Here is a 13,703-nt window from a genome sequence, read left to right on the forward strand (position 1 = left end):
TAAAAAGCATCATTTAATGTACAAGAAAGACAATTAACTCTATATGCAGGCAGACGAGTGCACACAGCTTCAGAAAACTGAAACAGTCGGGAACATGGTACCACATCAATGAAGTCTTGAGGTGAACCTGAGGAGGGCTGCTGTAGCAACACAACGTATCTGAGGCATCATCTCAAGGGAAGCTGTAATATCTGCTGTGAAAGCATTAAACAAAACAAAAAACACAAGTAAAAATGAGAAAAGCAAAGTGCAGAATTACAGTTAAATTACCAGAAGTAGTGGCACATTTTCCCACATAATGCTGGAATTAGAAAATCACATTTACAAAGCTGTCAACCAGCTGATCAACTGTACTTTGATGTTGGCAGTACATTCTACGACAAGTACCATCTAAAACACTGCTGTATCATTACGGTACCCTGTTAAAAGCTAAGAGAGAAGTCACAGTTTACTGACAGTTGATCTTCTTTGAAGTATTAAAAGCTCCTGTTTAAAACATAGTGCGAACACATAAAAATTGCTGTTGACAACAAAAGAGCCCTCATTCAGTTGTACCTTTTTTATGAGACCCAAACTTATACTTTCCCCCAGACACCTGATTAGATGTGAGAAAACAAATGCTTGTTAATTATTAATGAAGAAAAGTTGATGTCACACAACATGTGTTTCAGGAAGAAAGAGGAAAAAAAACACTGCTGGCTTTAAAAAAAACTAAAAAGACCCAATTTTTCAAAAGTATTTTGTGAAGATGAGCTTGAATATAAAAAATATAGATACTAATGTGTTTAAATGCATTAAACACTTCTTGGTAAATACTTCTAGCTGGGGTGAAAACACGTTCTTGATGACAGAGTTACATCAACAACGGAGCCTCGTGCAACAGACTGAAAGCATGTGCCATAATTTGTTAGTCTGCAAGAACAATTAACAACAAGATTATTCAAGTTTTCAGAGGACGTTGTACTAAAACCACTCCATCGTACTTCTTCACAGTCCTGTGAACAACAAACACTGCGCCTCTTGGTCCCCTTCCAGCTGGGTGCGTACTTCGTCTGCAATGCAGCTGCAAGACCAGCAGGAGGCCCCCATCTCACCTCATGGCGATGAGGCGGATGGTCACAGTGTCACTTTATTAGCAGGGAACACTATTATTACCAGTCACATTCATTTTAAAGCAAGTACCAACTCTCAAGTCCAAACAGGAGTCTGGACAGACTTCACTGAACTTAGACGTCTGTGGTGCGGATGCCATCTTCGTCCAGGCTGAAGGGGAAGCTGCAGCCGCTGTGGGGCTGAGGCTGCGAGCGGTGCCTCCGACGCCCGCTGGCCACATCTCCAGACGCTGTGAGGATCCCCAGTCCGCTGGCTGAAGCTGCTGGATTGGCGCAGGGGCAAGGGGTTGCGGCGGAGAGTGAGTTGGAGGAGGAGGAGGTTGAGGAAGAGGTGGAGGAGGAAGAGAGCGAAGGCAAGGTGGGCACAGAGCTGAAAGCACTATCTTCATCCTCTGCATCCAGGATGGAGGGCTCACACGGAGGGACAGGCGTCCAGGGCTGCCAGCCCGGTGCCACAGAGCAGGACTTGACCAGTGCAGGTCGGCGCTCATCGCTCTGTTGACCTCGAGACGCAGAGGAGGCATTCTGACTTCGATAGAGAGAAGACAAACGTCTAGATGGAAAACCCTGCAATGAGAGAGACAGTAAAATGATCAGTGTTTATCATAACCTGGCGTTTTCACTTCTCCTCTAAGAACGTATAGTGAGAAAGGATGGAAGATTTGTTTGTGTCAAGAGGAGAGACAACAGAGTTACCTTAGGGGGACCTCTGAAGTCCTGGATCTTCGTCTCAATGTCCCTGATCCAGCCATGCATCTCCTCTGGAGAGTTTGTCTGCAGAAAAATATTATCGGAAGATAAAGCCTTGCAGAACTGCATATCTGCACTTATTTTCACGCTTGCTATTATGTGTCACTATCCGATATTCTATATTTTTCTTACTGTCATGAAAAACCAACAGAAAAAGTGTCACATTTACATAGTGAATAAAGATAATTATCTTTATTCACAGATTATTGTTTGTTCTGTGATTAACATGTTTTTTTTATCGCTATTATGTTTTCCAAACTTTTAAATATCAATGACCTGCTCGAATTCTTAACCATAATTCACGTTTAATTTTAGTTTAAGATGATTTTCCACTTTGCTGTCCGCACTTCCACTATGATCATGGTCTCGGTGTAATGTGTTTTTTTTAAATTATGCATGTTTTTTTTCAGTTTACTAAATGTTTGTCATGCTTCCTTTTTTTTTTGCGCATACAAAAATAAAAGCGCTCATGCTTGCAGCCTTTCTCTCTCTCTCCAGCACTTCCCATCTGATCCGACCCCACCGTCTCAGTCAGCTGTTCTCCCGGGAGGGGGCGACAGGATGTTATTAATGTTATGGTAACAGATGTCTTTGCCCATTTCACAAAAACAAACTTTTCATGCTCCTAAAATAAGAGCCAGTGCCACACATCAGCAGCAGAGCATTTAGAGAAAACAACAGAAGATACACCTGCGAATACAGACCCTCTCTGCTCTGACTAACAGATTAATTTGTATATAAGCATGCTTTCACCCAGAACCACAGAGCTCACAACATCATTTAAAACTTGTGAGGAACTAAGCCTCTGATGGGTTGGTAGAACACTAAGACTGTACCTGAATGTAGAAGGTCCGGGAGCTGGTGATGATCTCAAACAGGTTGTCTCTCAGCAGGAGATCCCTGATGGACACACATTGTGGAAAATTATCATGCTGAATAAAACAGTGGCCAAGGGGAGGGCTAGATAGTATTTAGTAGTGTACAAATCTACTATCTGTATCAGTTTTGTATTTAGAATTATACAGGAAGTGGCCGGGTGTTTTAACCACGTACCTAAACTAATCAAATAATAACCATAACCATTAAAAAAGGAAAAGTCTAAGCTGAGTCTAAATAAAAGCTTTGTAACTGTTAAAGGAAACAGAACGGGGGTTTTTAACAATGGGGAAATACAAGTCAGAATTGCAGTGTGTCATGTTGTGTGACTTCTCTTTAAAAAATGGAGTTTATGTATTTGATAGGAGTCCAAACGTTTAAAAAATATGAGATAGATAGAGATAGATTATGCACACATGGATTACAATAATGGCCCCATAGAAATTTGCCATAATAATTAATTGAGCCACTTTTTTGTGTTAAAAGTCCAAATGAAAATGAAGGTTGTTGAAAGTGTCTTTGAAAAAAAAGAAATATTGTCCATTGTCAGTTGTCCATTTTGCATGCACTTTTTTAGACGGTCCCAAACTTCAGCCCTTCAGTTTCCATCTACTGTCAAGTCTGCACAGTCTTCAGGCTTCTATATATGCTTGTAGGTCATAGATCTATTGATTGTGAGCTAAAAACAACATCTGTATAACATCAGCTAAGCTTTATCCTGCACTGATCAAACAATCAAAAACTGATGGGGTTGAGGATAAACTTCCCTGAATATCTGAATAACAAAACTGAAACTACTGACATCTATGTTAGCCTTTTGTTTGTTTGCTGCAAAAACGTGAATGCTGTTCCTATCTGTTCAAAGTGTAATATTTTCTATTCACTGGAGAGATAACCAGAGAGAGAGAGAGAGAAAGTAAGTAAAATGGTGAATTTGACTGAGGGATTCACATTTGACTCACCCTGACTTGACGAGACATTCATGGACCTTCTGAATGTCCCTCAGTGGGACAGCTCGGAGAGGCTCCTTATCCTGGGACATACGTAAGCACAATTCAGAGATGGATAGACAAAGACCACAGTCATCAACATGCGAGAAAGGAAAAACAAAAAGGTCTGGCTCCTCACCATCTCAGACTTGTAGTAACTGACTGCATTGTCATCCAGGAGGAAAAACCTCCTCTTCCAGCTCTTCCTCTGAAACACACACACACACACACACACACACACACACACACACACACACACACACACACACACACACACACACATTACAGTTTCCACATGCAGATTTCTTTGTTTGAACACAGTTCATCAGTTATAAGTGGCTGTGTACTCACCACATTTCCTTGTTTGACACAGTAACCGCACCTCAGCACACCTGGTCTGTTGCCCTTCTTCTCCCTCCCTTCTGTCTCTTCGCTCTCATTCTGAAACATTTCATTACCACCATCTTCAATATCATCACATGAACGTGGTCAATGTAACCGCCATCTTCAAAATACACCAGATTACACACACACACACACACACACACTGTGGTTATGAAGGCTGAGAGCAAGCACAGAAAAAAAACAATGATCCATAATGCTAATTCTGGCTTCTAGCATCATCAGTGTCCTTTGATACCATCATAGTAACCACAACGGTTTGAGCTTCCTCTTCATTACCTGGATGGGAGTGTGCACCACCACGCCACCGATGATCTCGGCCTTGTAGGCATGCTGTCTCCTTCCTCCCTGGGTGTCGCTGATTACTGCGGTCACATCGGACCTCAGAGGAGCAGGGCCAGACTTAGGAACCTGTCAGCACAGCAGCCGGTAGGATATTATCAACTAGCATGGCATTAACAAAGAGAGCTCAATGGGTAAAGCTTGCTCCTAATGGGTTAAAAGGGGTTAATGGTTTCATTCCCACTGGGAGTCTCTGTGCTGCTACAATGCAATTGTATTAAGTTCTGCATGAAAACATCCAACACATAGGGTTGTTTGACTTTCATGATTCTTTACCAGGCACTTGACACAAACCAGGCAACAGATCTCGTATGACTGAAAGTCAAAGACAGGTTATGGTTCAATCTATTAACTTTGTTTTATTACCTAGTTTTTTGATTACTTTAGTTTTATTACTGTGCAATATATTAATTTTGTCCAACATTACTTAAATAAGTTAATTCAAGAGGAACAAGAGCTACAAGTCATCAGAATTTTAAATGCATTTGTTGTGCTATGTATAAACTGGAGATGCTGTTTATAAAAAAAACGTACCTTATAAAGGCAACATGAAAAATATATCCTAAGAAATAATAAATGGCGCCTCCAAAGTATATGACAAACAAATATAACTCCTTTGTCTTGAGAAGCAAAATAATAATAGAAGTATCATGTGAAAGGCTTTATTATAATCAAGCTATTATTTGTGAATAAATAGGTGAACTTCATCAGTCTATGCTTTACTTTCATTACTGCATTTACGTCAGGTCCATTCTGCTTTCAAAATTATTATTGTAGGTTTCATTGAGGCCATGGAAGCTGAGAAAAGGCGGCAGAGAGGCCCTCCCATCGAAGGGGAAGTGAAAGAGAGAGTGAGCGACGCTGCTTCCTGTGTCAGTGTGCAGGTGAGAGAGAAAGAGAGACACTCTTCTCTGTCATCTGGATGTCGCTAGTAAACAAGGCCCTGGTCATCTCGCTGAACACGCACAAATAAATGTGCAAATATTATGTGCATAGCATGGTCACACACACAAAGGTGTTTTGACACCTCCACCACAGTGACGTGTGTGTGTGTGTGTGTGTGTGTGTGTGTGTGTGTTATCGCTCATAATAGTGCACATTCACAATTTCCTCATTCAACAAGTGTGTGAGAGATCTGTAGGCAACGCAGCGGCATTTTAGCCCACTCTGGCCAAACTGGTTCCAGTCACATCACCACTTCCTGTGCTCAGGTGGAAACAAATCTCTTCTCAATATCCCCTAGTTTAGCCTTTTTCTAAACACACATAGGACAAACACATCTGGTTCTAATATCATGTATTTGTGCAGATGTGTGTGTTGCACTCACAGTGATCTTGCTGGCCTTATTGAGAGCAGCCACCCAGTCCCTCATGTCAGTCACATCGTTGGCTTGGAGGAAGTACCTCCGGGAAACTGCATTGATAACTACAGAGATAGACATGCACAATAACTGCATTATATGATTTTATCACATGTGTAAGGAAAATGATTGCCATTGTGCACTACTGCATAAGCATGACTCAGCGTTTCTCTGAAAAACTCACCAAAGCAGAACTCTGTCTTTGGCTTTTGCTTCGCTGTAGCTTCACTCACCTGAGAAGAGGAGACCATGGGGAAAGGAGAGGAGACAAGAGGAAAGAAAGGAGTGGAGACAAAAGGAGAGGAGACAAAGAGAGAGAGAAGAGGTGACAACAGAAAAGCAAAGGAGACCAAAGGAGAGATGAGGAGACAAAGGTGAAAGAGAGGTAAGAAGAAGAGACAAAGGAGGAGAAGAGGAGGCAAAGGGCAAGGAGAAGGAAAAGAATAGGAGATAAGACAAAAAGGAGAGAAGGGGGAGGAGAGGAAAGGAGAGGAAAGGAAACAAAAAGAGAAGAGAGAAGTGAAGAGGAGAAACATTTCATATATTTGCCATTTAATTTCTGTCAGAGTGTCCAGGGAGGAGCTGTCAGCACTACAGTGCAGTGCAGCCAGATGTCATTATCTCTGCTGAGCTCAGCGAGCACTCTGACATCTGGAAAACTTTACAAAGTCTTCTTCTGCATGCGACCGTTAACTACGGATAACTCCGATCTGATGTATCTGTGCACCACATTTACATGTTTCTATTTGGGTGAATGGCTGTGTCCACAGTGCTCAGATGTCTCCTCTACTGCACATTAAGTTCACTACAACCCACAGCAAAGTGAACAGGTTTACCTTAGAGATGTAGGTTAGTCTCAGGCTGCCGACAAAACTGGTTCCACTGGGCAAGTTCTGCATACAAACACAAACATACAGACTAGTCATTGGCTCAGAGTCCAAGGTTACACTGCGCCTATTGGTCAATTCCACTTCCTCTTGCTGTTTGTGCAAGTGTGTGTCATGCATATAAGTGTGGAGCACCTGAGGGTTGTCCATGTACCACAGCAGAACATTTTCCTGCGTGTCCAGGATGAAGTATCGCCTCTGGAAGCGGCAGCTGTTCTCCTTCTCCTCGACATCCAGGAAGCCGCATACACGTTTCAACCGGTCCACGTACGGCATACTGCTGCTATCACATGTCACTGGGACACACAGACACTCTAGTCAGATGGACAGTGAGAGGCAAACATGTAAAAGGGAGCAACAGAAGGAGATAGGTCAGAAAGAAATAGACAAACAGATGTGGTGGATAAACCCAACTTTCATATACTGTTCAAATACACACACACACACACACACACACACACACACACACACACACACACACACACACACACACACACACACACACACACACACACACACACATATGAAGAAAGAGACACGCTCGCACTCAGCAGTTTTTCATGTGACGTGATTGAGGCTGAGCAGCAAACCCTGAAGCCCGAGGCTGAGCTGAGGCCCTCCACCACAGCCAAAAATTACAGACTGCACTCAAGAACTGCACACACGCACATTTCCACTGGCCAGGGAAGAGAGAGGAGGGAGGGAGGAATGGGAAAAAAGAGGAGAGAGGTCTGGTGAGATGTATTCATTAAGATGATGCCATGTATGTGAATCACTGAGCTGCTGACTGATTTCTCAACAAAATAAAGACTCATCCAGCTCAGACACTCAGGTATGCTGATATTTTAAAAATGTCTGCTTTCCAGGAGAACTTTAACCAGCGCAGACATCTTTAAATGAAAGTACTTTTGTATTTTTTATTTTTTTTTAGGGGAGGGGGAGAGACTTGCCAGAAGACTTTTGGCACGATGAGAGCTCTATTTTATAATCTCGTCCTCAAACTTTCGGCCCATCCACTCTTCTGCATCTCTGCAGACCATCACACTACATCCTCTACACAGTTAGGTGCAGTCATTCAAAAGATGCAAAGCAGACTTTCTGGACATATGGTCTTACTTTTCCCCACACTTGAATTTATTGAAAGGACTTGACTGAATGTGGCCACAAAGGTAATTATGACGGCTAACTAGGCCACATCTGTGACTGATTTGAAGAACAAACAGTAAAACGTAAGTGACAGTCGTATAAAATATATGATCAGGACTGAATGGCTGAGCCCTCTGCCAATACTTTTACAGGATGAATTTCCATGAACATTTCCATGAATACATTAATACAAATGGTCCAACAAAGCACAGGCAAACATAGACACTGAGAAATAACAACAGACTCGTAGGCTGTATCTTCACTGGCCTGGTTGAACTTCTTTAACACTATTCTCAAGGTAATAGTCAGAAAAATGTTTCATTCTGAAACTGCTTTGAAAAATGAGTGGGCTGTGTTTCTGATGTGTCAGTCATACAACCTTTATTTATTTTGCCATTGAAATAGGTCAGAGATACAAACCATTCAGCAGCCTTTTGCAGAAACTCTGGGTGTAATGGAAAAGAGAAAATGATGCTGCAAAGGGCACACAGACACCCAGGCTCAGACTGACACACCCCACAAACACCAAAATCTTTTTGGGTATCGGAAAACATCTGGCTGAACCAACGCAGGGAGAAGCAGCGGTGAGGTGGACATCTTAGGCAAAAATGTACCACTAAATGTAATTAAGACAGTCTTTAACACAGTTCTATGTTACATTTAAGTACTTTGGCTTTGAATTGTAACAAGATAGCACACACATATATATCAAGGAATGTAAATGTAGTTTAGGTATGAGGGCAGAACATGGTGTACAGATCACAGCAGTGATATCAGTGTCACTGTTTTTAACCACATCCAGGGCAGTGAAAGTGAAACCCACCTCTACTCAGTTTACACATCTGCTTTATTTGTGGACAAGTAAAATCTCGTCTGAAACAGAAACTAATTTAAACTGATGTCACTCATACTCTAGTGATTTTGTTATGTACTTGTTATGAAGTTCGAAAGAATGGGCAAAATCTGAGTTAATCTGAGTTAGTATGTGCTTTGAATTAATAATTAGACAACGTAATTGTGTATTACAATACCTCCGTACAATTTCATCATGATATGATTCCATTGAAAGACGATAAAGGCCCAGCCCCACTGACAGTGATGGAATATTATTGGTTGATGCATTCACATGCGAGTGTTACTTAAATGCTGTAGAACCTAATTTTAACAGCTTTGTATACTTTCTGTAACAAGGCCTCACATGTTTAGGGACTGTACAAACATTATTGGTTATTTAGAGGAGACGTTGAAGTATTTTGAAGTCAAGGAGAGGGTTTGTTAAAACATGTATAAACTGCAGAGGGCCTAACCTTTGTTAAAAAGAGGACCACATGGGAGGCGCCCTCCCCACCCCAATAATTCTGTGGTAAACATATAAAGTAGCTTAAAATAGAAATAAAATACATAACACTGAATATATTTGGATTTGTTAGTTGAACAAAACAAGCTATATGGGAAGTTGTGACAGGCACGTTTCAATAATAGTGGATTAATAACTTCTAATGACAGCTGGATTATTACATGACCTCAGTGCAGATATACGAGACTCACGCCACTGAAAACCATGGGCGTGCACGTACGTAGCCTTTAACGTGAATGTGAGCGCGCAATGAAACGTTTAAATGTGATCTGGCAGAATTACTCAGCGACACCTGACGGACGTGACATTAGTTCTGCTCAGATGACCTGCACTGACTCACCAGATCCAACGACTCCACGGCCTGCCACACCTACAGTACTGAACCCTCCGCGCGCGCACACACACACACGCGCGCACAAACACACAGACAGACAGACAGACAATGACACACACGCAGTCACAAAGTGCTACTGTCGGCTGGCTACTTACCCGCAGTGAAGTCAGTTTGCGCCACAGCCAGCGCCCCGCTCACAAGCACAGAGACACCCGCGTTTGGTAAATAACGAGCATGTCAGAACAAAGTTTTAATAACTTTTACAAACAGCGTACATTATCAAAGCCGGTCCGGTGTGCATCACGCTCTCACACTCTCATCTGTTTGTTTGTGTGATCGGATTACAGAAGAGTTGTCTTTTTTCCGGGTTGGACGTTTCGTTATTAGAATAAACCAGCCCCGGATGTGATCTATGCGCCCTGTGAGCTCCGGCCGGGTCCTCCTCCTCTAGTCTGCTGCTGATCTCTCATACGACGAGGAACTAACAGCTCAACTCACCTCTGCTCTTTTTCATTTTTAACATCTGCGATTCAGTAAAGGCTTCCTTACCTTTGTTTTCTCAAGCTTTTATTGAGAAAATACATTAAACGTGCGCAGTTTCTTTCTTCCTTCAACTGCATGCATATGTTATCTCCTCTACTGTCAGGTGGTAACTGGGGAACTGGGTCAGACACACACATCTACACACACACACACACGAACCAGTTGGTGCTTATAAATGAGCAGCTATAAAAGAAGGGAGTGTAAACCTGGATAAACAGGTACACAGTGAAGAATAGTGTCATTCATAACATGGGAGGTGAGTGTGACAGGTGCAATGTGATGTGCTAAAAGCAGTGTGACAGGGCTGGAAATTCAGATGTTACTGAAGCAGATTGGTCCTTTTCAGAGAGTCTGGCAGAATAATAGTGTTTAATTATTGTAGGTGATCGAGGTGGTGCTTGGCTTGACTATCCCCATGGTTTAAACTTTAGCAATGTATTTTATTTTCTGATCTTATCTTGTCAATCTTAATCTGTAAAATTAGCAACTTCAAGATCTGACAAATCTAGGGGTGTAGAAAGTACAACATTGCTTAAATAAAGTACTTCAGTATTGCTTCAGTTTCCACCTTTACACAAATGAAACTCACCTTACTTTGATGAAACTCCTGAGAGACCGTAAAAGAGCTCGGAGGATGAGCTGACCTGACCTTCTGGTTTCAACAACATGTTTCGTCAATAATCTGTCTTGTTTAGAGTTTCCACACATGTACATGTAGAATCTTCCTCTCTGCTGAGCCTGTCACTTTTATAAGTGCGGAAACAACAATTACTGTCTGCATTTACAGGAGTGATGCTGTAATCTGTCCCCCCCCCCCTCTTTTGGTTAATTTGTGTCCTCTTGTTAAGAGGAAGTGGTTGCACGTCATATGACCTGCCTGAGGAGGGAGACCTACCTCATTGACTTCATATCCTGTGGCGACTGCACAGGATTCAAGTTACACAGTTGAAGAAGGAAGTCCTGATGTTTCCACAGATGTGTTTCTGCTGAATCTTACAGAGTATTTTATCTCTACTGTATGCATGCTTTTACATCAGGGATGCTAAAGATAAACACAAAGTTTTATCAAATGTCACACCAAGATGATCTTAACAAACACACACTGTACACACACTACAATAAGGGTGTGATTGTATCTTTATTCAAACAAGCTTGAATGCTCAAAGTACCAAACACATCATTACAAAATTCTAAAGATTGTTAAAATACTTTTCTGTCTGGTTTCCATGGCATTGACACAGGTGAATAATGTGGTTCAACGGTGTCAAGCGAACTGCACACTAGCTACCCGCTGAGGCACCCCAGCACCTACTGAAACCACACCGGCGGCTATTGCACAAAACATAGGCGTAGTTTACTCTGTGCACACTTATTCACCACAAACACTCTCAGGTTCACAGGTTAGCATTTACAACTTTGGATCATCTGCAAGTGAACACTCTAGATAAAATAATACCATAGATGATGAGGCTACTATTCAAGTTTGATGATAATAAAATAATAACACAATCAAAGGTGCTGAAGCTTGTATTTATGTGACAGACAACCTTCACTGCACCAACACAGTCATCAGAAACACACTTTTCTCTGACACTCAAATCCATTGGATTAAACTTGCATTGAAAATCCCTGAGGGGCACAGTGTCAAAGAGGAGAAGGTGGATGGATGGACAACCTAGCAAATGACTGGAAGGATTGACCGATGAATCACAGCTGACTGGCAGCCACACGCAGCAGCAGGGCCGTGATGAGTAGGACGGGGCTGGAGGCCAGAGCCCCTGCGCTGTTGTGGTGGTGATCCCCATGGCTGTGGCTCCGGTGGGGCCCGTTACAGTCGTCGCCAAAACAGCATTCCATCTTGGCTCCGGAGCCGACGCCATGAGCCTTGTCGCAAAAAGCCTTGTAGGTGCAAGACTTCATCATGGTGTCTGAAAAGAGAGCGAGACATGTGTGAGGCCAGTAGACGTTCACAGTTTAGTTGCTCTGAAGTGATTGAGGACTGACCACTTGTGTTAATTTGGTACGACGCAGTGAACCCAGTGAACTCCCTACCACACTCTTCTGCTCTTAACACACACACACACACACACACACACACACACACACACACACACACACATACAGGCATACAGAGGTTTGTGGCTATTCTAAACTGCTGGGACGACATCCAGTAACCTCAAATGATGAGAGGCTGGCTTTATGATCACGCACATACACACACACATAAACAAACAGAAGAAGATAAAGTATTGACAGAAGAAAAAATAGGCCATGTATCTGCAAAGCATTCAACAGTTCAAAATACTGTTGGTTCCTTCTTTGTGGGTTTTAATACTGATTTCAAACCACTTCTTTGTCAGTGGATGTAGCATGTGCACTATTATAAACTTTACTGACTTCTTTAAACTGCTTCTACACACATGCAGTTGGTTGTAAGTGTTACGCCGACCCCTAGTACAATGCTTTATTCCACCAAAACACACTTGCCTTGCATGTTTTCCTGGTTGTGTGTTTGTATGTATGTGTGTGTGCTTGTTTACTCACTGGGTCCTGTGATGGTGGAGCAGGCGTCAGCGTACTGAGGGCAGGAGGTGGAGCCCTGTCGGTTGCAGTCATCCTCATTGGACGCCACGCATGTGTGACATTTGAGGGCGTGGCCTTTGCAGACAGAACAGGAGAGACCACCTGACTTGAGACTAAGCATGTATGTTCACAGGTGGGTGAAAGCATGCAGACACACAACCATATGTTCATATTAATAGTTAATTTACCCCAGTGTGCATCCACACACACGCAGGCACACACACTCACTTGCAGGTACAGTTAGTGGAGGCTGTCAGTCCCCTCAAATTTATGACAGGGACACATTTGTACACAATGAAAGCTGCTGTATGTCACAACAACCTGTTGTATTGCACTAGTGTATAGGCTTGTTCAAGCTTTGCAGGTTTAAATCTGTGATAGATTGGTATGGTATGGAAAATGTCCCAATTTGTGCAGACCTCAAGCTAAAACTGCTTTGCTGCTGCTACTGCGTAAATCAACAATCTTCAACCAGTATCTGCTTTTTGGAACCAGAAATCCTGGATCCCCTGTGTCACGGTGCTTCTGCAGCCTCTCAGCAATTAGTCTGCCAGCTGCTACCTAACTAAATCTTTCCTCAATACTGAAACCCCAAAATCCAATGTTGGTATCAGTGTTGTAACAACTTACTGTGGCATGCCAGAGAGATGAGAAGCAGCAGGGCCAGAGTAGTCTTCATGGCAGCTGGCCGCTCGTCACTGTGTCTTCTAGAGTCCAGAGAGAGAGAGTGGATGAGCTGAGAGGAGTCTCTGATGGAGGGAACACTAAGGGGTTGAGGTGGAGGAGGAGAATTGAGGGGGTTTAGGCACAGGAAGGTGTCTGAGGGCATTATGGTCTTATCTCTGTAATCTCCATCTATGCTGCACAGCCAGCAGCCTGTGGTAATGGACTTAACCGAGCAAGCTTTAACACAGTTACAGTTCAGTAAGGATTTTGAGTTTATTTCTTTGAGTGTTGATTCTATAACACTGTTTTTGTAACTACTGACAGTTTTCAAATAGTGAATGCAGAACGCAAAAAAA

General features: G+C 42.6%; 2 protein-coding genes across 4 annotated transcripts; both read right to left on the minus strand.

The window, feature by feature from the left end:
• Positions 1 to 10,168, minus strand: plekha2 (pleckstrin homology domain containing A2). Of its 3 annotated transcripts, none has more exons than XM_068703685.1 (12): positions 10,105 to 10,168; positions 6,854 to 7,014; positions 6,668 to 6,724; positions 6,016 to 6,064; positions 5,799 to 5,896; positions 4,409 to 4,540; positions 4,079 to 4,168; positions 3,867 to 3,935; positions 3,701 to 3,771; positions 2,699 to 2,762; positions 1,809 to 1,886; positions 1 to 1,679 (listed from the first exon to the last, which is right to left on the minus strand). In XM_068703685.1, the coding sequence occupies exons 2-12, from the start codon at positions 6,992 to 6,994 to the stop codon at positions 1,227 to 1,229; spliced, it is 1,302 nt and encodes a 433-aa protein (XP_068559786.1). In that variant the 5' UTR covers positions 6,995 to 7,014; positions 10,105 to 10,168; the 3' UTR covers positions 1 to 1,226. The 3 variants fall into 3 exon arrangements, with proteins under 3 accessions (XP_068559786.1, XP_068559784.1, XP_068559785.1); XM_068703683.1 differs by lacking the exon at positions 10,105 to 10,168 and adding an exon at positions 9,711 to 9,941; XM_068703684.1 differs by lacking the exon at positions 10,105 to 10,168 and adding an exon at positions 9,711 to 9,941 and having other exon boundaries at positions 6,854 to 7,032.
• A 1,066-nt stretch (positions 10,169 to 11,234) lies between these two features.
• On the minus strand, positions 11,235 to 13,373 carry si:ch211-113d22.2 (uncharacterized). Its single transcript, XM_068704027.1, has 3 exons — positions 13,312 to 13,373; positions 12,643 to 12,756; positions 11,235 to 12,026 (listed from the first exon to the last, which is right to left on the minus strand). The coding sequence occupies exons 1-3, from the start codon at positions 13,358 to 13,360 to the stop codon at positions 11,806 to 11,808; spliced, it is 384 nt and encodes a 127-aa protein (XP_068560128.1). The 5' UTR covers positions 13,361 to 13,373; the 3' UTR covers positions 11,235 to 11,805.
• Positions 13,374 to 13,703: the final 330 nt, after the last annotated feature.

This window comes from Cebidichthys violaceus, unplaced genomic scaffold, assembly GCF_023349555.1.
Source record: "Cebidichthys violaceus isolate CVI_PGR_0920_01 unplaced genomic scaffold, fCebVio1.0.p SCAF_9, whole genome shotgun sequence".
Classification (NCBI taxonomy): domain Eukaryota; kingdom Metazoa; phylum Chordata; class Actinopteri; order Perciformes; family Stichaeidae; genus Cebidichthys; species Cebidichthys violaceus.